This window comes from Lethenteron reissneri, chromosome 44 (genome assembly GCF_015708825.2).
Source record: "Lethenteron reissneri isolate LAM-NWPU_2019-01 chromosome 44, ASM1570882v1, whole genome shotgun sequence".
NCBI classification, from domain to species: Eukaryota; Metazoa; Chordata; class Hyperoartia; order Petromyzontiformes; family Petromyzontidae; genus Lethenteron; species Lethenteron reissneri.
Window position 1 is genome coordinate 9,283,469 of NC_083822.1, and position 22,455 is coordinate 9,305,923.

At 47.7% G+C, this 22,455-nt stretch overlaps 3 protein-coding genes across 6 annotated transcripts in view; 2 read left to right on the plus strand and 1 right to left on the minus strand.

The window, feature by feature from the left end:
* Positions 1-318: 318 nt before the first annotated feature.
* Positions 319-8,661, minus strand: LOC133353528 (DCN1-like protein 3). The gene is made up of 5 exons (XM_061569837.1): positions 8,527-8,661; positions 5,729-6,092; positions 4,244-4,461; positions 3,058-3,212; positions 319-2,770 (listed from the first exon to the last, which is right to left on the minus strand). The coding sequence occupies exons 2-5, from the start codon at positions 5,993-5,995 to the stop codon at positions 2,370-2,372; spliced, it is 1,041 nt and encodes a 346-aa protein (XP_061425821.1). The 5' UTR covers positions 5,996-6,092; positions 8,527-8,661; the 3' UTR covers positions 319-2,369.
* Positions 8,662-9,311: 650 nt separating this feature from the next.
* POLR3H (RNA polymerase III subunit H) lies at positions 9,312-16,090 on the plus strand. The gene is made up of 6 exons (XM_061569967.1): positions 9,312-9,735; positions 11,552-11,648; positions 11,896-11,982; positions 12,958-13,021; positions 13,814-14,054; positions 15,847-16,090. The coding sequence occupies exons 1-6, from the start codon at positions 9,625-9,627 to the stop codon at positions 15,898-15,900; spliced, it is 654 nt and encodes a 217-aa protein (XP_061425951.1). The 5' UTR covers positions 9,312-9,624; the 3' UTR covers positions 15,901-16,090.
* A 2,079-nt stretch (positions 16,091-18,169) lies between these two features.
* Positions 18,170-22,455, plus strand: part of LOC133353602 (mitochondrial Rho GTPase 1-like) — a 38,444-nt gene continuing 34,158 nt past the window's right edge. Inside the window, exons 1-6 of one of the 4 annotated variants that reach the window (XM_061569972.1) lie at positions 18,170-18,404; positions 19,916-19,974; positions 20,200-20,281; positions 20,400-20,443; positions 21,254-21,307; positions 21,483-21,535. In XM_061569972.1, coding sequence (XP_061425956.1) covers positions 18,368-18,404; positions 19,916-19,974; positions 20,200-20,281; positions 20,400-20,443; positions 21,254-21,307; positions 21,483-21,535 — 329 coding nt within the window. In that variant the 5' untranslated portion in view covers positions 18,170-18,367. Of the gene's footprint in view, positions 18,405-19,584; positions 19,723-19,915; positions 19,975-20,199; positions 20,282-20,399; positions 20,444-21,253; positions 21,308-21,482; positions 21,536-22,455 lie in introns of those variants that run through there. The other 3 variants (XM_061569971.1, XM_061569970.1, XM_061569969.1) reach the window with 3 other exon arrangements.

The following is a 22,455-nucleotide window of genomic DNA, read 5'->3' on the forward strand; positions in this document are numbered from 1 at the left end:
GGGTTCTCAAGCGGAGATAGGTCGTCACCAACTGACTATTACATTCCAGCTATAATAATTTCTATGTTTATGGTCGTGCAATGAAGCCTATTCCCGATGGCAGGGCAGGTGAGAAAGTGCTGCCCTCCCTACGTCATGGACCAGAAGTCACTTGAATTGATCTCAGAGATAGGTCCAACGGTCCTCCAATTTGGTGCGATGCACTCAAGAGATTCGAACGTACTCTGTCTCACTGACATGAAAATGGCAACACAAGTAGGATAAAATGTGAATAAGACAAAGTGGAAAAATAATATCTGTAAAAGGCTGATAAAAGAAGCTGACAGGACAGATGTCTCAGCATGGAGGTGCACCCCTGTGGCAAATACCACCAAAAACACATTTGGAACGATGAAAGAATCCACACGAGAAACAGGTATATAAAATACAAACATTTAATGGTATAAAGTGATCTTCCTTGGCAACAAAATATCATCTGTACAAAAAAACTGCGCAATCCCTTCATATCATGCCCCCATCTCGTCCGTGACGCACGATGGAACAGAAGCCAAAAAAACACAACTGGGCATGAACCGCTGAGGTCACTGGACAGGCAATAAAAGAAAGGGCCCACAGGACACAAAGTATTGCTTGAAAAATAAAAGGAGAGTAAGAGGGGAAAAGGCTGGACAAAGGCAGGGTCAGTGAGAGGCTAGCAGCATCTAGGAGAGAACTGGGCAAATTAGAAGTCCTCTTGGACAGCACAGTGAGTGGTACTCAATTACTTTTGCAGTTAATTTGTTGGTTCTGCAATCGGATGTTCGTGAGAAGCACTGAACATCAAGTCAGAGGGAGACCAACTGAGGACATTGCCGACCCCACTATAATGTGTTGTCAACAACAACAACAAAAATCGCTTAACAAAATCGCATGAGGAATTTTAACCTGACCTCAAACCTGCCTCTGTGGAAGCCTCAGAGCTACAAGTAGGGAAAGTACAAATGTGCTGATGGTTTTTTTTGCAGAGGCAAGAAAGACAATGGACTCGTTAGGTCAATCAGAATTTCAAACAACGTGAAATATATTAAAAAATAAATATAAATACAAAAACCTATGAAAGAACAGTGCGGCTGGACTTTTACTCAAGGTTTTTTTTTTTTTTCTTGTTTAATTCTCGAACTCAATTTGGGACGTGAATTCTACACAAGCCAACAGCGACGTTAAGCGACACAAAAAAAAAGAATGCTTAACGTCAATACAAAGTTCAAGTTTAACACGGCAGCATCCGCCGCCACCAACACACCAGCAACAGCAAAACAGTCTCGCATACAAAACATGTGCATTCAGGTTTAGAAACGCACCTGGGGACATAAAAATCGTAAACTGTGTGGCCGATTCGGCACCCAGCCCCGGCCACACTCTGCAAGCCCAGATCGCCACTCGTGGCGTGCACAACAAAATCCAGCAAAAAACGGTCAAAAACCCTTAACACTCGCCACCATGCGCCAACTGCGAAGCACAAACTCTCCTCCAATGTGCACTATCAACATCCAGCCAATGTACATTTATGCTACGAAAAACAAAAGCTGTCAACCTGCATACCTTCGAAGGCATATGTGCAACTTCACATTTGCAGTGAGAGAGAATCACTCGTGGGTAAAAATGTCCCCCACTCTAGTGCGTGGCTTCGGCAAAAATGCCACAAGCCAAGTGTTTTTTAAAAGGAAAGGGGAAAAATTGCAATCAACTGCATGTCACTTTACTGCGTTCAAATTCCATCAAACGCAAGTGATTTGTGGACAGATTCCTTTCGGCGAGCACTTTTAGTTCCTGATGGCCACTTTTGGTATTTTGAGGTTTCAAGAAAAATTAACTCCGATGCAACATCGTCTCGCAACACAGTAAAAATAAAAATCAAACGGTTCTTCGCAAAATGTTTGTTACTTATACAGACATGCGGTCTGCGCCTGCGGCTGCCATTGCAAGCCGGACGTCTCGTTAAAGAATTACAAAGGACAATTTCGTTTGTATTATCCTCATGCCTTTGTCCAAATTGGTCACTTAGCACCAAGTGGTGGAACTGCATTTGTGAGCACAGGGACGAGACACGTCTGCGCTTCTGCGGTGAAGGGCGTCTACCCGGGAATTCGGACATCGTGGCCACATGGGCAGTGCAAGGACACACGGGGGAACCCGGCGGTGCCAAAGGGGCGGCCTTACGCCTTGCCCCGATGGTACCGTCGCCACTGAAAACCCACCGTGTGTAGTGTAACCTGTGCGACAGCGCCACGTTTGTGTAAAGGGACGGTTGTTTTTAACTTCCTCTCCTCCGCGTGTAATTTCCGCAATCGAGGACAACCAATGGAATAACAGACCTTCCCTGATGCAGCTCATCCCTGCTGCAGGCCAATGCCTGAAGGGTCGGCTTTTCCGCCCACGACACAATCTTCCCGCTTTTCGTCGTCGCCTTCGTCATCGCCACCCCCATCGTCAAGCCCGCCGGGCAACGTCCCGCCGCCGCTCTCTTCTCGCCGCCTCCTCTCCAGCTCCCACTCGACAAAGGCGTCGAAGAGGCTGGGCCACGCCTCGTCCTCGCTGTAGGAGCTCAGGTCCGAGCCGACGGTCTGCGCCAGGTTGAGGAACATGTTCCACGTGTCGCGCGACACTCCACGAATGCCCGCTGGGTTCTCCGACAGAAACTCGAGCCAGCGGCTCAGGATGTGAGGTGGATCCTGGGAGAACACCAGCCGCCACAGCGCGATCGCCATCTCGCATGGCAGCGCACGCTGTCCTGGAACGCATCAACCATGCAGAAAAGCTCGTTAGCCACTGCATGGCATGCACAAACAAAGCCAATGGGGTACGAATGCATACGTCTTTGGAATTGTGCTGTATAGCCCTCCAATGTGGTGCTTTAGGTTGTACATTCAGAGGTGCGTTCCAAGTGCGGATACAGAGTTCTAATAAAGTGACTTCAGCAGAAGTTCTGTGCCATCACCTGCCAGGACCATTCTGGCACAGGACGACGCGGCACTGCCCGACAGCAAAGTTTCACATTTTGCGTTGTGCAGTCATTACCCTCCTCGGCATCCAAGCCAAAGTTGAAGGTGAAGCGGTAGAGCTCCTTGAAGTTCTCCTCCGTCTGCACCTCGGACATGAGCTCGGGAAAGCGAGTCTGTATGGCTTTGGTGTTGTCGGCACGCAGTGCTCGGCAACCTCCCACGAATTCCTCCCTGAGATCCGAGGTGGGGGGGGGGGCAGGATGATTAGAGAGAAAACAAGAGCACAGGCACACCTCATTTTCAAGACCACTGCACTGTTACTAATTTAATCTGTACCTTTGGTCTATTATGCAATGACAAATACAAAAGTGCAGTGGAGTAGTGGTGCAGCGGTTCGCGCATCGTGCTCCAAACCCAGTGACACTAGTTCAATTTCCGTCCATAGCTAACACCTGTGAGCAAGCGAAATCTTAACCAGTCATGCCCATCCCCACCCCTTCTCCAATCTGCACCTACCAGTGGGGTGCAGTACGGTGAAATAACCCCCACGACGCCGCGTGATTAAACGTTCGTACCCGTCACAAAATGTCACTTGGCCCCGCAGACAGGCGAACCCAGGGATCGACAACCAAAATAACGAGTCGTTTTTTTCAAATTCCGTAAAGGGAAAAAAATAAATCGATATTTCAAGAGCCGCAATGTACGTGAATACGAGATGGTGCTTAATAAATAATGTCACCAAGAAGTCATTAAAAAGCCTCATGTGGCTCCGGAGCTGCAGGTTGTCGACCTCTGCAATAAACCCATTATCTGGCGTGTCAGCAAACACAATAGAATAAGTCACATAGATAGGTTCAAAGAAAATAAAAAAATTAAAAAAAACTACGACGTTTCGATCGCAACACAAGCGGTCATCATCAGGAAAAGGGAGGTTAGCTTCAAAAGACAACTGTTTATAAAGGTTTGAAATTGGCGTAGCCCAAATGTCAGCAGCCAATGATAATGTAAGTTATGGGCAGCGACTGTGGCGGTGGTGGGTTGTTCACCAATAAGGGCTGCCAAGTAAAAATTAGCATGTTAATGTAACATACGTGCCCTGTGCTTCATTTGTGTTTCTATTATTTACCTCCTAAAAAAATTTGGCATGTCTCGCACCCCCCGTGGGTGCGTGCACCCCAGGTTAAGAACCACTGCTCTAGAGCATCATAGCTTTAAAGGTCACTGCGAGTGCCTGGAGGGCAATGGCTGGGCAGCGCCGGCACCTGGAGAAGCGGCACATGGTGGCGGCCTGGAACTTCCACGCGAGCGCCAGCACTACGAAGTCTGCGGGCTCCACGTGGAGATCGGCAAGGAACCGCTCCATGCCATCGGCGAGCACGGCGTCCTCCCGGGCGTCGCGGTAGCGCAGGAACATCTCGGCGATGCGTTGCTCCGAGTACTCCTGCTCCTCCAGCGCAGAGATGAGAACGCCCGACTCGACCTGCGCGAAACCAAGTGAATGTGCAATGAAACTGGGTATTTATGAAGGCCAATATCATGTGGTGGGGGTGGGCTTGTATCGCTGGTCCTGTTGGCACATGCCTGAAATACAATACTTTAAAGGGGTAGGGAGCACAGACACGGAAGCAAAAAAAGTACAATCAAATTGATTGATTTTGCTGCAAAGCCCACTCCTACTGGACATCTGTAAAAAAAGGGCTTCATAGCTCATTGGATTTCTCCAGGATAAAAATTCTGATTCCGAGTTGACTATATATATAACAACCTGTTTCGACATGATGGTCGCTCGAGGCTTTGTATGCATCTGTAAATATTTTTCCTGCCATGTTTTAGTCGTAAAATGTAAGAACACCTCGCACAAGAGTAAAGCCTCCATTTGCCACTGTGGTAGATGTGAGCACAACACACCACTGTATTAACATTTGACACTTCGAGGAAATATGGGTTGTTTTTGTCATAACATCTTGGTCTATGCCTTCACTTGGCATACAATGCACCTAGCATGGCACAAGGTATGGTAATAGACGAAGACAACTGCATGTGGTGTTGGCCACACCACCCCTTCCTCTTGCGCCGTGCAGGCATCAGTAGGTGCTTACTTCCAACACCTCCGATGAGCACAGTTGGCTATGTACGGTGCGAAAGAAGTTCAACATACATAGTAACAACACTTGCTCCAGCAGTCTGTTCAAGGCTACACAGGGGATCTTTGTGTTTGGAAAAGACACAAGAGGGTTTTGTCTGGAGGCAGGGTTTGTGGATCATGCAAATTTCATCAAGTGCTCTCACTTCCACCTGCTCGGGTGCAAGGTTACCAGATGGCAATTTAGGAAATGGGTTTGTGATACATCCGTGCTGTGGATTTTTTTCAGGATACTTTAGATTGCGTTCGCATGTAAAATATTAAAAATGGAATTTGCCTCACCCCATTAAATCCTCAGAAAGGAGAATGTAGACTCAATTAGGCCATCCATGATGAAGGAAATTACTAAATACTGAATCTGCTCAACCCATTCAACCACGATGCACACAGGGTTGGGTTGCAGGGCTTCCAACCCGTATTGAGCAATGTGAAGTGTCGTAAAATAACTATCACGACCCACACAGGCGTCGGCAAGCCATCATCCAGCAGTGGATTGACAAAATGGCTACATGTTTACATTATTTCTTCAGGGACGATAACATGCTTACCATAATATTCAACACTATCGCAATCATGAAATCATCACTGCTAACAATTGTTATACCTTAATCCCCACGCTTTCTGCTCCATCTTTGGTGTCCGTTGTCGGATATTCTCCGGGATCTTTACATGACGGAACTCCACGCGAGGGCGCCGTGCCCACGCCTCTGTCAGGGCACGGCGCTCGTTCCGCCGGGCTGGCAGCGCCACCACCCTGTGACGCCAGCTTGCCTCCCGACACCGCGCCACCACCAACGCCCTTGCCATTTTTGTCTCGCGTCTGTGGAGAATCACGGGAGTCCCGCCTGCACCGCTCCACGCACTGCCCCATGCCGCTCTCTCCCCGTCCTCCACCACCTCCTCCACCTCCCTCCGTCCCGAGCTGTCGGGCTGGCGCCGCTTAAGGTTTTCCGTGCGGCATCGGTTTCCTGCAATCGCGCGCAACAGAACAATGAGAGGGGGTACTCGCCAACGGGTGGTGTGGACACATCCTGCCTTTAAAAGAGTGGTAAAAAAACAATGCATCTTAATGAAGGGTATAAAACAGACCTAGGTTATGCCATCTAACACAAAACAATTATATAGCTCTCCGATGAGTTTTCTGGTTGTAGGCGCAGTATGTCAGACGTTTAGTTTCGTGTGATGTTAGCATCTTCAAGCTCCCAGCATGTCTGACGTCTTACTCGAATGGTGGCAGCTTTCAAAGCGTCAAGGTCTCGAGCACGTGGAGAGTAACGTCAAGACTTCATGCCGAATAACACAGCACAACCCAAACACACATCCGAGCTATACAGCGCAACTGTAAATACCCATGTAGTAGTAGTAGCACAAACACCGGTGACTACGCTCACAAGCAATATTAAAAGTCATCAAAACTAAAATAACCTGTTTAACATTATGCAATGCAACCATATATACATATACTGTACAAGCAATGTTTACCGCATTGGAAGAAATTAAACGTAGTGTACGTTTGTGTGCTCTATACAATGTTGGAGAGGGTGCCACGTTGCCAGCTTTGCTCTCCCCTGAGTGAACTTCACAGATTAATGAGCGCTGAGACAGACTTGTATAAACACACTTGCACAGATCCCAGCTCAATCCATTTTAACTTTTGAGTCAAGCGCTGCTAGCGAGCATCTAATAAATTGGCCACGGCTCACGAGGCTGTGGTGGTGTGACAACTACATTTGGCCACCTTTTTGTCTCCTCCCTGAAAATAAATGGACACACCACACCAGATTCGTATTTATGGCTGAGTGGAACTCGGGCAAACCCAGAACATATTTTAATACCACCGGCGTAGTGATGCCAACACAAGCCCGCGACTCGAACCTGGGGAAGCGAAGATCACAGAGCAGTGTGCCAACAACTCTCCAGACATCTGCATACGGTCAAAGCTGCCCCATAAAAGCCAGACACAGTGGGGGCAAATATTGTGAGCGAGCTCCTGTTACAGCCGTGAGACGCATATGTTAATACAACACCTATGTACTTTAATACACACCCACATGACTTCAAACGTACACAATAGACCGGATACAAAGACAACCCCCGCACACTTGCAGCCATAACGCCACACAAATACACATACAAAAAAGACATGCACCCAAACAACAAATTCACACTCAGATACAATACACATGCAGTAATGTCTACGAGAAGACACTCAAACATACAAAAGGACAATTTACACGCGCACCGAAAACAACTTAAGACGCAAACATAAGACAAAGGCACTTATACGTACAAAAGACACGTTCACAGAGAACCACACAAAAGCCAATACACACGCATGCACACAGAAAAACAAAGACACTCGTACATACAAAAGACGAAAAACAGACGACAAATTGACACAGCAAGACATAAAAAGACAACACAAATTCACACATGCACACAGCCGTATAAACAAGCACACAAAGACGACAAAATAAAACTCGCGCGGACCGGTACAGACAACCAGACCAGCCGCCATTCGCCACGAAGTGACGGGGGCATCACCACAAAACTCGTGCCAGGCTAGGTGCACTTTAGATCCACATGAAGTGTCGAAGGCCCGCTGGCAGGCCACGGAGCAGACCCAGGTTTTATGGGATGACCGGCCGAGATTACAGATGCACCATCTGTGCTTCTCACTGTGCCAATTTGCTACACTTTTACCGCCCTCCCTTGTTGAGGGCTGTAGCTTCTCAACTGCTCAGCAGCGTCCCGCACGAACCTCCTCCGCAGAGATCGATCTTCACACCGCTGGTACCAGTTCATCGCCAAGTCCTCTCACCTCCATATCCCCCATGCCACATCAGCCCACCTCTCCCCTAGTCCGCGCCGCGCCTGTTAAGCCCACTCTATCCGACCAAACAAGCAGCTTTTTAAATTTCGTCAGCTGCGTAACGCAGTTGGAAGCTACCTTTGCCTATCGCTCCATGCGAAGCTCCGGGTCATACTCGGCCACACACACACAGGACGCACACAACAGCACGCACGGCAAAGTGACCGTCCACGCGCCCTCGGGTGCCCCCCTATTGTTCAGCACAAGAGGCTCAGGGCAGACAAAGCGCTTTGTCGCCAGCGCGTGTTGGTCGTGGTAGGGGTAGCCGGCTCGGCTCAGCCGGGCTCAAACCATCCATCCACGAGCCCGCGATTCACAAGCCCTGACCCCCCGACAGTCTCTCCGGACGCCGCTCAACGCGAGGCGAACCCCAGCGGAGAGCCGCCGAGAACGCCGGCGAATGCGGCCTAGTCGGACGCGCAACACGCCGTGGTGCTAGCGAGCTCTGCCGCGATAGGCGCACCGTTTCCGGTAGGGGAACCCGGCTCGGCCCAACCACCACCCCCGAGAGTCGGCCGCAGATCCCTCACCTGTGCCACGACCCGAGGCCACACGCGGGACGACGGAGCGTGCGGGAGACGACGAAGAGTGCCGGGAGACGCGGCGGCGCGGCGAGGAGGATGAGGAGGAGGGCGAGGAGGAGGGCGAGGAGGAGGCGGAGAGGGGTCGCGACGAAGAGGAGGAGGAGGCGGCCTCACCAACAACGCCGGGGCGGAGATCCGCGGTCCCCCTCTGACGTCATCGGCCGGGGCGGCGTGACGTCACCGGATATCGGGGTGGGGGGTGGTGAGCTCGCGACCCCCACCTCCTCCCTCCACCCCCCACCTCCTCCCTCCACCCCCCACCTCCTCCCTCGTCCCCCCACCTCCTCCTCCCCCCACCTCCTCCTCCCCCCACCTCCTCCACCCCCCACCTCCTCCTCCCCCCACCTCCTCCACCCCCCACCTCCTCCACCCCCCACCTCCTCCACCCCCCACCTCCTCCCTCCACCTCCAACCTCCTCCCTCCACCCCCCACCTCCACCCCCCACCTTCCCTCTCCCCCCACCTCTTCCCCCCACCCCCTCCCTCCACCCCCCCACCTCCCCCCTCCCCTCACCTCCTCCCCCCACCTCTTCCCCCCACCACCTCCTCCCTCCACCCCCCACCATCCCCTCCACCTCCCCCCACCCCCTCCCCCCACCTTCCCTCTCCCCCCACCTCTTCCCCCCACCACCTCCCCCCACCTCCTCCCCCCACCCCCTCCCCCCACCTTCCCTCTCCCCCCACCTCTTCCCCCCACCACCTCCCCCCACCTCCTCCCCCCACCCCCTCCCCCCACCTCCCACGTGTTTGGGCCGCTCGTAAGACCCACTTCTCCCCCCTTCCCGCTCTCCGCACGTGTTAAGAGAATTATCAATCGAGCCGCGGTGTATCTTCTCTTACTTGACAAGCCGACGCGGAGGGTTTCATTTTCACTCTCGTGCCAGATGAGACTCCCGTAACAGCCCCGTGCCTGGTCATAGTCGGGTTAGCGGCGGTGGTGGCGGTGGTGGTGGCGTTGTTAGTTGCAGGCCCTGGTTGACTGAGGCCGGCGTTTGTTTCGCGATTGCTGCTGCTGCTGCTGCGTGCGTGTCCTTTGCTTTGGCCATGTTCCTGCTGGTAGAGATGAGCGACACTGTCCGCATCCCGCCATGGAACTTCGGGGTGAAACTGAACGAGGCCGTGACTTCGGAGCTCAATAAAAAGCTCGCCAACAAGGTGAGGAGGATGATGATGGCGCTGCCACGCGTAGACTTTGTTATATTGTTGCGGCGGCTACAATTGCACAACTGCTCAATCCGCGACCGGTGTCGATATAAGCTGATCCGGTCCTGGGCCACCCCAAGGTCGGCTCGGCCTCAAATGACTCATTGGTGCGGTGTGTGTAAAATAAAAAAAACATCGCCACTGGGGAGACAAAGGCGGTCGGGCGTGGTGCTTGCCACCCGATCCTTTTGTGTACCGTGCCAGCCTTCAAAGGTGTTCGCTCACAGCACTTGCCCCAACAGTATGATATAAGGTTATACGGGGGGGGTATTTGTGTGTTGTGTTGGTCACGGGGGGGGGTGTTTGTGTGTTGTGTTGGTCACGGGGGGGGGGGTATTTGTGTGTTGTGTTGGTCACGGGGGGGGGTGTTTGTGTGTTGTGTTGGTCACGGGGGGGGGGGTATTTGTGTGTTGTGTTGGTCACAGTTGTGTGGGGGGGGGGGTGTCGGTGCAGGATGGGGCCCAAATCCGCCACGTGGCATGGGGGCATCGGCAACGCTCCACCCCACTTAATAATAATAATCATAATAAACACTGTAGCACTAAATACAGGACTTTATTAACCCTGACAGTCTCGAGACTTTTTAGAGAAGATCCTCATTTTGGGGGGGGGGGGGGGGTATCGTATTTGGCCAAATCCACTCATCGGCATTCATGCTCGAGCCACTGCTGGATGAAGGTTCACCCCAAAGCCGTCGCAATCTCTCTCGCCATCCTGCGATGTGGACGCTTCACGTAGAAACCTGCCCACCAGCAGATTCTCATTGCTCCATCCCCACGGTATGTGTTACCCCCTGGTGGACGCGTTCCATCCTTGGACTGCCATTCCGTCATTGGCCATCATCCCTTCTAGCTGTAGTGGTTGTTTCCCAAGCGCACTGTTAATTATGCGAGTTGTCGTCCACGCAATTCCAAAAATAAATCGCCAGGGCGCTGCATCCGTGTTGGATTCTAGATTTGAAGCTTTCGTGACTGCAAGGATTCTTATTCTTAGGTTTCAAATCTAGAATTAATGCCCTCTACGGGGAGGAATTCCACCTATCTGTTAGAGTTTTTAACAGACAACGAGACAAGAAATCACAGCTTCTCGAGACGCTGGCCTTCCTCAAGAGATGAATGTTTTACCTACGTGACTTTACCGAAAAAACCTAAGAATATGAATCCGTGTTGGATCTTTCGGTTCCATGATAATCGTCGCTGTCAAACGTTGCCGTATCGCGTACTGTGTGCGACCCGTGAATCGGAAACCATGGGCGCATTTTGTATCGAATGCTCATGATTGACATTATTTACCAAGGAGCCAGCCTCGCTTGGTCTTGAGGGTCTTCACTGGAATGTCTGCCCCGTGAATTGCGTGCACAATATTCGAAGTGGCGACACTCGACACTGCCATCTCCTGTCTGGTAAATTATTGGTGATCACCAATATAAATCACGGTCCATGAGCCGAGGGACAGTGTTCTTCACTAATTTTCAGAGGGGGGGGGGCAGTTTCGCCGATAAGGCATCATCATTGTGAGGACCGCCACATTTTTGACACCATTGGGGATTGACAGCACGATGATGATGATCATGGGGAGTGTTTTCCCATTTGTGTATTGTTGGGGACCGTACTAAAGGCCACCAGGGGCCCCCAGTGGCCCGCGGGCCTTGCAAATGAAGAACACAGGCTCAGGAGGTCTACTGACCCACTGTTTTCTATCAGCATTTGTTTAGGCAGACAATCTTGCAGGAGCGATTGGAGATGAGCAGATATTGCTGTTCCGGCAGGTTGTTTACAACGTGGGGCTGTGCGTCTGCCTGTACGACATTACGAAGATGGAAGACTCCTTCGTGTTCCCTGGCGATGGCGCATCACACACCAAAGGTGCCGTTTCACGCACACATTTATCGCACCTCCGATTTCCTGCACCACCGATTAGCACGGCTACGTACGGTGCGAAAGAAGTTCAACATACATCAACAAAAATCGGCGTTCGCCTCTTAAGTGGTGGTGGTGTCCCCATGGCGCTTGTGCCAGACTAGGTACACTTGGAGACTTTCAAAGTACACACACATGCACCAAGGCTAACATTTGCCCCTTGATGTGAACACTGCCGCTATGTGTCCCTCAGTTCACTTCCGGTTCGTGGTGTTCCGCCCATTTCTGGATGAGATCATCATCGGCAAGATCAAGTGTTGCAGTCAAGAGGGGGTTCAGGGTGAGTCTGAACAACTTCATGTCTTCACATTCGCATGCCCAGTCCTGGTCACCCGGCATTTACACCTGTAGTATAATCTAACTGCAATTTAAACAGCATATAAAAGTGAACACATCTCAAGGCGCTGGACAGAAACGGTGGGGATATTTATTTTATGAAGGCAATCGTAGGCAGAAGATTTGTTTTTTATGGATGCTGCCTGGGAGTTGACAGCTGGGAGAAGGAAATTCTAGAATGTGGCGGCAGCATAAGAGAATGAGTGACCTCACTGGGCGAAGGTTGACTGCGGGATTTTACAAGGTTTTTGTTGATGGAGTGGATGTTGCGTGAAGGGGAGTAGTAGAGTAAGATGAGAAGGGACAGGTAAGAGAGAGGGCATGGAAGGGAGTAGGGAGATGAGAGGAGAATAGAGTGAGGTGAGAGTGCAGAAATAGACAGGAGCATGATTAAATCACCCTACATTTGATTCCGATAAATACTTAATTTGCATTTGAACGGAGGTGACTTTGTAAACTTGGAAAGCCGTACCATAATTGGTTGCAAGAACTCGAGTTGAGAAATCCTCATGTCGGGTGTATTCCAAATATAACAGCTATGGTTTACTGGCGTACTGTTTGTCCATTGCTGCTTGTACAGAGGTGTGCAATTCGAGTACATTTAATTGGACATCTTTCAACAGAAAGATTGATTCATATATTTTTTTAAAGTGTCACGTGAATCAAACGGGCCACATTTATTACGGCTTTGGCAGCAGCACCGGTGTTGTTGATGAAAAGCTATCTCACAACTTTAAAATGGTGAATGACGCTTCGCTGGAGATTGCATCCAAGCATCCGTAGGTTAACAGCTCAGATCTCGAGTCAAGAGTGACTAATTATCAATCATAATATTGGTCGAGAAAGCCTACGTTTAGAGTTAGGTTGATTCCTTATCGTGATTTTTCTAATTTCATATGTGAATTTGTTCTGTTTTCAGTGTCGCTGGGTTTTTTCGATGACATTCGCATCCCCCCAGAGTCGTTGCAGCAACCGTCCAAGTTGTATCCTTCTCGAGACGTCATTCTTGAAGCCAACTGAAATTCTGGTATCTCGTCTTTCACCCTTGCCAACCAGCTCAATACAACTTGTATGAGCTAGTTTTTATAATTGTGTAATCCTGGTAATATCCTGCAAGGGACTTTTGTAACCGTGTACAGTAGCATAATTAGCGACGCAAATGGAAGTCGCGTTAATTCATAGCAACCATTGGCAATTGTGCTGAAATTGCAAACAACCATTATTACCAAACGGAGTATTGTAGAGTAAATAAATAAATAAGATGTCCTCGCACGCACACGCTACTGGCTCATGAACTGTTCCTCGCTGATCTGGGGATTGTGACTCAGAGCCTACGTGACATCAACAAGAACAAATTACATCCTATCACCTCACCCCATTCTACGCAAGTAAATATTTCTACATTGTTATAGCCTTATAGCTGTTCGGTGTTTTTGGATTGTACCCCATGTTGTTCAGGATGATGTCTGACGTCTCAGGACAGAACAAACTGCATAATTCAGTTTTGGAATAATTTTGTTGCTGAAGAAGCTCCCAACACGTGGAGCGAAACATCGGACATGGTGATGAAAAACACATGGTATGAGCTGAACACGTATTGGACAGTTGTACAGCACAACTGTGAAATCCTACACAGTTAGATTAATATACATGTTTTTTTATTTTATCCGGGCCACTTCTCACCGACTAATTCACCCAGATAATTAAGATTTGACTGTAGACACACACACACGGACACGTTCCCGCCGCACGTTTGCCTTGACGCACGCTCGCAGCGATGACGGCGAGCAGGTGTGGGTGTGGGAGTACGAGACGGAGGAGGGCACCCACGACCTCTTCATGGACGTTGGGGAGGACGTTCGCTTCCGCGTCATGGACGAGACCTTCGTGGACACGACACCGTCGGGCCCCGAGGCCGCCGCAGACGGCACGGCGGCGGCGGCAACGTCGGGGTCCGGTGCGGCTTCCGTGCCGGCCGAGGACTTCCAGAAGAAGCAAGCACCGTACTCGCTGACGGTACGGACAAAATACACCTCCTTTTTGATTCTTTCGTTAAAGTCGCGTAGAAGGGAAATAATAAAATAATTAAAATTAAACATTTAATACAATTCTCACGACGTTTCGGCCACAACGCAAGCAGCCGTCAGGTGAAGAACAGGGCTGTCGGAAAGACAGAGTCTGAAGACAGCGTCTGAAGAATTGTATTTTATTATGTTTATTTTTATTATTTTATTATTTCCCTTCTACGTGACTTTACCGAAAGAACCAAGAAGATGAATTCCTGCAGTCACGAATGCTTTAAATCGAAATTTAAAATACACCTTGTTTCGGCTGGGCAATGCCTTGGTCTTCAACCTATTTTAGAGATGGGAAAGTGGTGACAAGTAAGTGGTGGGTGGCATTGGCTGAGTGGTCGAAGTGTCAATAAAAGAATAAACTAATTATATATATGAACATTATTTTCTCCTAATTGACATCAAGTCATTAAATTAAGTATGTATTCAGAACTCGTAGATCAGTGCAACCCTTTGTGTATAAGAATGATTTGTGAAAGCTGATCTTATGCAGCTCCTCTCAAGAACCCTTCAAGTGAACTCTGATCCACACCGTAGGGAACAGCATTTCCAACCCGCCGTGCCACCCAGCGTAATGTTTATCGCACGACGGTCATTAGCCAATTGAGTGAAACACCAATGTAATGTGATTTTTGTGCAGTCATTGGTGATCTGGCTGAGACCATCAACGCACGACACTTGAAAACCCAGTTTAGTCACGGCTTCAAGCCAATGATCTCAGCTGTGCCGGTTCAACTCTCTGACCTCTGAGCCACCTGTCCACCGCAAACTGAAATAAAGTAACATTTCCCTTGTCCAATAGGCCTTTCCGGACAATGTTTTTCATCATACCAGGGCCTTAAGTGTTTATTGGATGGCTTCCTCGATTGTTCGCTGCAACACAAGCTACCCGTGACCATTATTAAAGTACAATTGACAACACGTGTGTCATTGCATAACCTCCAAAAACAAGTTTTCAGATGATTGTGTTATGAATCATTGACATGCTTTATAACGGAAAGAGGGAAAGAGTGCATTGAATAGAAAACTATTTTTTCGTGTAAGCTAAATGAATACAAAAAAGCACAAGATTATATAAAATGTGGTCCACATGGTCTCGAAGAAATGTTTTTTTCTGATGCAGATTGTGCATGGGCCATGCAGGTTATTTGACCCTATTTGCTGATCAGTGTGGATTTGTGGCTTCATTCAGAAGCAGATTAACAAACGACTATTCGTGTCGATTGTGTGCTGCAAACTGGAACGGGCTTGAATACCTGTGGATGTTTTTTGCACGTGTACTGTATTCCCTCGTTATTCACCAGCTTGCTATCCGCAATTTTGGCTATCCGCGAATCGCATCTGGAACGCTATTCACTGCATCGAAAGAGAGAGGAAGAAAGTGAGGAGATTAAGTGACGAGAGAGAATGTGATGAGATAAAGTGGTGTAATAGCGCAGCATTATGCTTTTTAGGTAAGTTGATGCATAAAGAATTATTTAATACTTTCATATCTGTATTTACTTTTTATTAGAAAAAATGTTTAATGATTTTTAAAATCTACTTAATAGCTTTTGTATTCCAGGTAATTTAAAATCATCAGCAAAAAAAATTACTCTTCACGAGCATCTCCAGAACACATATCCCTAGCGAATAACGAGGGAATACTGTATTGTGGTTTTAAACACGTGTGCTATTCATGGCACCCGTGGTGGGTGCAGTAACATGTTTGCGTTCACATTGACTGTGTGCAGGCTTCCATCAGTGAGCCAGGGCTCGGGTTGCTGTCTTGGTGGAACAACAGCTGATGTGCTTCATCAACATACGGAATGTGTACATACGATATATTTGCGAATGCAGTTAACTTTGTTGTATGATTAAAGTATTTTTTTTACTCAATTCTCTTGGCTGTGTTGAGTTAACTTGCACCTGTTAGATAACACGGTAACATCTACTGAGTAACAACTCTATATAAAAAATAAACAGCACGTTCTGGAGTGAAAATCTGGCAGTAATAAATGTTTTATAAACAGAAAGTTGAAGCTGGGTTGAGCTTGGATCGTGCTTTATTTAGTGATCACCATGCATAAAACAGGTGTTATAGGCGTCTGTGGGGTTTCATTGCAAACAGAGGGCAGTGCAGCAAAAGGAACGTTTGTATTGCACGATGGTCCTACGTGTATGCTTCAACCTCCACCAACCGGGTGATGTATGAATACGGCAGTGAAGTTATATGCCTATAAATTGCCTATTTGGATAAGAGGCACCCCTATAGGTTTGTCTTTAATCCGGTGTAAGTGTGTGTGACCAGATGCGTACTGGGCACACGTGCGCTTACCACTGGTGGAGCAGTGGTTAGTGTGCTGCAGGATGAACCTGGCAACCCCAGTTCGATTCCCACTCCTGGCCAAAACCAGTGACGATAATCTAAACCGTTCCTGGGCCTTCCCTGGATCTAATCTTCCTCCAATGAGTACCTGGTATAATGTGTAAGCCTGTCACTGGGGATAAAAAGGCGACCGGGCGTAGTGCTGACCATCCACCTCGTGTATCGTGCTGGCCTTCATAGGTGCCCGCTAGCAGCACTTGTGCAAAATCTCGGTTAGGCTTTATGGGGGGATCTTTCATCTTTGTAATGGGCAGAAGTTTGGGGTGTGTCTTGTAGCTTATATTTCTATAAAAAAACGATTATATTATTTTCCACGTTACCCCTCTGATCACAATTCTACTAGATCAAGGAAGTTGTGGCCAAAACCACTTATGCCACCACCACCACACCTCGGCAATAATTGTTCTACCCTCTGTCAGATCCCGCAGCTGCTGCAACAGGAGACCCCCGCAACCTTCAAGGTTTGCCCTGACAGTCTCCCACCATCTCGCCATCTGCTCATCTGCTCTTTGGTCTGCAATGCCTGTTTCACCATCACCCATGCATCACGACTGGTGGATCCGGATAGAGCGGAGAAGGGGGGTGTTCACGATGGAGTATTAAAATTAGAATGGGCCGTATTTCTATATATTGGCATTTTGGGTCTGCCTCCACCTCTTGGGAGGTTTCTAGATTCGCCTCTGACTGGTTCTCAATACACCCAGCACAAACAACCATTTGGGAGGGGAGGGTGGGGAAGGTGGGGCTGGGTGGGGAGGGGCTGGTCACCCCGTGGTGCCCTTATAAAACTCAACGTTTAACCTACTCACGCCGGCTTGTGCCCACCCTCACAGTCGGGCATATTCGCGGAATACACCACGCCGCCGTTGACCCTGGCCATTGACCGAGCAACCCAACGTTCCTACCAGCTCCCTCCGCAGGAATGTGTTTTGTTCGGCTCTGTGAGATGTAATGAATCTTCTAGAAATGCTCCCCACAAGAAAGCCAGCATCAGAACTCAAGATACTGTAAGTGAAAATACGTTTTATTTACTATATAGTAATCATTACAATATCACATGCAAATGTACAATTTTTTTTATAGTTTAAAAGTTTAACAATACATTTTTAGTTGGAATATAACACACTTTATAACACTGAACGTTACGTACAGTACAATTAAATTATTAAACGCTGAGTTCCAGAACGACTCGACTTACGAACAGGGCCCAGGAATGTAACCCCGTTCGTAAGTCGGGGCCTGTCCTTCCACTACATTGACTCTTTTTACGAACATTCATAGATACCAATAAACCTGTCCATATGTACAGTTGCCTATTTTGACCGAGAGTTGTAAGTTCAACCGCCGTACAATAGATGTCCGTGGTGGCATCTAAATATGCAGAACGTGACGAACCAGTGGCATCCAGAGGAGGTTACACAACCTTTAAAGCAATTCCCCGTGTTTAGAGTCGAGTTGCACTCGCGAACAATTCGACTTACGAACAAGGGGTGACGTATTTGTTCGTAAGTCGAGGAGCGGGAACAGCTGTGCAGGGGGGGGTAGGGGTGGTGAGACACGTGCTGCACGGCACGCGCTCAGCCTCAACCACGCACGTGTCGCGGCGCTCGTAAGCACCACCCTGACCGGTGGGGGAGGGGCCACGGGGGGGAGGGGCGGGGGGAGGTCGTGACCCCGCGCGAGACACCGTGACGTCACGACAACGGCGCGCTCCCATTGGCCGGCAACCTCGTCTCGGCGGCGGAGACATGGAGGTCGCGCAGCGCGGGCTCCGTTGAAGCGCGCGGTTGGGGAGACGATCGCGAAATCTCCCCCTCCAACCAACTCTGCTCCCGCACGGCGTGTCCCCACACCACCCTCCCCCCCCAGCAAAGCGACCGGGAGCCATGAAGAAGGATGTGCGAATCCTGCTCGTGGGAGAGCGTGAGTGACCGTCGCGAGTCGGGCCGTTTGGCGGTAGGCCTCGCGGTCGTAATTTTGCAGCCTCCGTTGTGGCCTAGTTGAGCGGCGGGGTTTGGAGTCGGTGTCCCCGGCTGAGCAGGGTGGGGCGTAGCAGCCTGTCCCACTCGTGGAAACGTGTACTGACTGGCTCGTGAACTTTATTGCCCCGCGAACAGTTTAATTGCGTGCTGTGTGACGCGGTTGCCTTTCTATACGATGGAAGGTTTAACGCGTTTGTGCCCATACTTTGCAGTATTCATGCACCCACAATGCGTCGAGTCGGTTGTACAAATATTTACATTTGAACTCGCTGGACCCGCTTTTGTGAGTTTACGTTGCCCATGTAACGAATCAAAATATTTTTTAGTTGAGAGTAAAATCAACGTAGACGTTTCGGCTCACCCCCTTTGCTATATTGTCTTTAGCACTATTCTATCGATTGGAAACAAACTTTGTGCAGTGTCTTAAACAGTTACATTGTGCCTGAATATGATACCGTCCACTTATTCCTTTATGTATTTAGGGAATATAGCAATTATTGTAAAGCATATCGTGTATACCGTGGTCTATCCTTTACAGTTTACGTAGGTCTGATATATGCTGTGAGTTAGGTAAGTCGGGCGGAAAGGGATGATTGATGGCTAATGGTCATAAATAAACGACGGGATTGACTTCTGAGGAATGCTACGTGTTCCATAGGACATGCACGCGGAGTTCGTGGGGAAGGCCTTCTTTCAACAGTGGATAGATCATGGCCCGTGATAAAAAGTTATTTTTATATAAAGAATACGCACACAGCTAAGAAGCGGTTGTTACTGCGGCCTGAGATGCCATTTAAAACCCAATTGACTCGGCCTAAACGCTTGTTACGTTAAAGCCAAGATAAGTCGAAGATGAGCCATCGTCTGTCTGCATGTCTGAACAAGCTTTATTGTACTTACACGGTGCACGCACGTGATGTTATCGATGCAGTGCATCGTTGGCTTTACACTTTGTAATGCACGCGTTGAAGCACAATCATTTACGTCGCTGTGATATTGGTGTGGAAAAACTTGGAACGCCGTGTTTTTACGGACAGATAAGTTGTGTAATTGTCGCATGTAATGAATGAAATTACATTTTTAGGTAGTCGTTCGTCCTGCGTCCAGTAACGAACATTAACTGCCATGCCCAATGACCAACTGATCTGGAATGCGTCCGTTCTCGCCCGGTCTTGAAAGCTTCAAAGGGTTGAGTGGACTTGGATGAGCGACCATGCATAAATCAGACAGGCGTTGTAGGCTTCTGCGGGGGCTACGTGGTGAGCAGCAGAGGGTGGTGCAGCAAAATCTATTGTACTGTATTCGTGTACTTTACATTATCACCACGATCCACATGGCGTGGGAAGGCCCTCATCCAGCAGTGGACACACAATAGCTCTACGTGCACGTCTATATTGACTCCCCCAGTAATTCATTGTTGCATGTTTGTCATTTGTCGCATGCGTGGTACAGCCAAGGTGGGCAAGACCTCACTCATTATGTCCCTTGTGAGTGAAGAGTTTCCAGAAGAGGTGAGATGAACACGAACGGCTAAACATTTCCGAGCACTTTACTCGTAATTTACGTACACATACCTACAATACGTTACCTTTCTTAGAAATATCTCTTTCCGTTGAAGTTATTTTCGTAGTTGAGTCCAGATTTTACTGGTTTGGCTGCGTGTGGTATGCGACCAAAGATGTGGTGACAATAACCTTCAAACGCTGACTTCTGGCCTGATTTGTTTTGTTTTTCAGGTGCCGGCCCGCGCTGAAGAGATAACTATTCCAGCCGACGTTACGCCAGAAAAAGTGCCCACACACATTGTTGACTATTCCGGTAGGTGGGGCTATATTGAGATCGTGTTGTCAAGTTGACGACTTTTCTCGCAAAGTTGTGAAACTAATTACACTGCTTCTGTCAAAAAAGTTAATGTGTTTTCCTTTTTCTCTGGCAGCTGCAGAACAGACAGATGATGATTTGCAAGATGAAATTTTAAGGGTAAGCTATCTTCAATGTGTTATGCTGCATGATTTAGTTATCCGTTGCCAAAGTTAGCATTTACTTGTAGAGAACACAGTCGATTGAGTTACTTTTTTCTTGGGAGGATTAGTCCAAGATTGGATCATGTGACTGATTAGGATAGCATTAGCTCTTAATGTCCTTCATATAAATAACTTCTTAAGTCTTCTGCTATTGCTGATGATGAGCATCTGACCTGGTTATTATGTAACTTGAAGGTTATGTACAGACTTTGCAAAGTCCAAATACAGTTTCCAGCACCTGCCAGACACACTCCATTGTGAGGATGTCTGTTAATTCGGTCATGGTCACAGCTGAGCTGAACCCCCCACCTTGTTCACTCGCTTAATCTGTGCAACACGGTTGGAATTAGGAAGCGAAAAGCGATACAAACGATGTGTTTTATATCACCATGTACTGTGAAGTGTATTCTGACGTTGCCAACACTCTATACAAAAGTAAAACATTTATTTTGTTTAACTGGGTGAGAACCCAAGAGACCAGCATAGTCTCAATTGCAAGAGTGACCTGGAGTGATGGTTGTTATGTATAATCCTAGTGGAGTAACGTGTGGGTTAATTTGTCGGTAGCATTGCACATTGTTAAAATTGGTGTTGTTTAGAACTGCAGATTTTATCTCAAAGTGTTACTTTATTTTAAATGGAGTTAAAGCATTCAACCTCAAAACGAGCACGAATATTTGGATATCATCAGAATCACCACTGCTATGTGTGTATTTGTAAAAAGGTTGCAAGGCCAAAACAATGTTGTTTGTATTGCTTCTTGCAGGCACATGTAATCTGTATTGTGTATGCAGTTGACAATGAACGTTCCATTGAAAAGGCAAGTGCAATTTTCCGTAATGTTTTTTCTTTAATCATTTATATTGTTTCGTGTTTACTGTACACCCAATTCATTATTTGGTTTGCTTTGATATTTGTTTTTTGCTAAGCCTGCACTGAATTTATATCATGCGTTTTAGTAAGTAAATATAATGAAATCTTTGTTCTTCTTTTAGATCACAAGTAAATGGGTTCCTCTCATCAATGAAACTATTGAGAAAGATGAGCGGTGAGACACAAATGCATATGAGCCCAGCTGTGAATATGCCCTTGTGGTATCATAATAAATTGAAAATACCCCTTTATTTATAATATGCTGATTGACACCACATGTTCGAAGTTGTAAAAAAAAAACATTCCAGGAAAATAATTGTGTTACTGTAGTGGAATGCAATGTTGCATGGTTTACTACTGTGATTTTCTTGTCTGCTATGCATCATTGCAAAGTGTTATTCCGCTTGTGTGACATTTCTCTACGTTTCTTGTGGTCCGGAAAATGTTGCTTGCTTAATTACTGGTGTTTGTATTTATGTGCATAAGGTGTTCTACATTGTGATTGGCACCTATTCTCAGACTTGACCCACAAATGCACTTGCCATTATATAATGACTCATCGCAGCCTTTGTTTGCACAATATAATTTAAAGTATTGACTTGCATTTCCTTCCTACAATAATAATGCCCTTCATGAACCAAGAATGGTGTCACTCAGATACTTTTCAGAAGGTTCCTGCATTGAGATGTTTTGAAAATTAGTATATTGTGAATGTCATACTTTGTGAATGTATGCACTTTATTGAAATTCACTCAAGTTTAGCTTGTTGCTATTTGGAATGTTGGAAGAAAGCAATGTTCCTGGAAAAAAAAAACATGTATGAGGGGTAACACTGAAATTTCAGATATACATCATTGTAAAGATAGATTATGGAACTAATTGCAGTCCAAAGTACAATATAGCCAATCATTCTGTCATCAAAACTGTCCTTCCTGCCTTTTAACGTACCATAAAAAAATTGTCTCTTCTAAAATATGATTGCTACCAATGTGCAAAGGCACAACAATGCATCGATAACCGCGTTTGTCATCAATGCTGCTTTGGAGAAATAAAACTATCCATATGTATATAGTAGGCTTAAATTGAGCGCAGGGA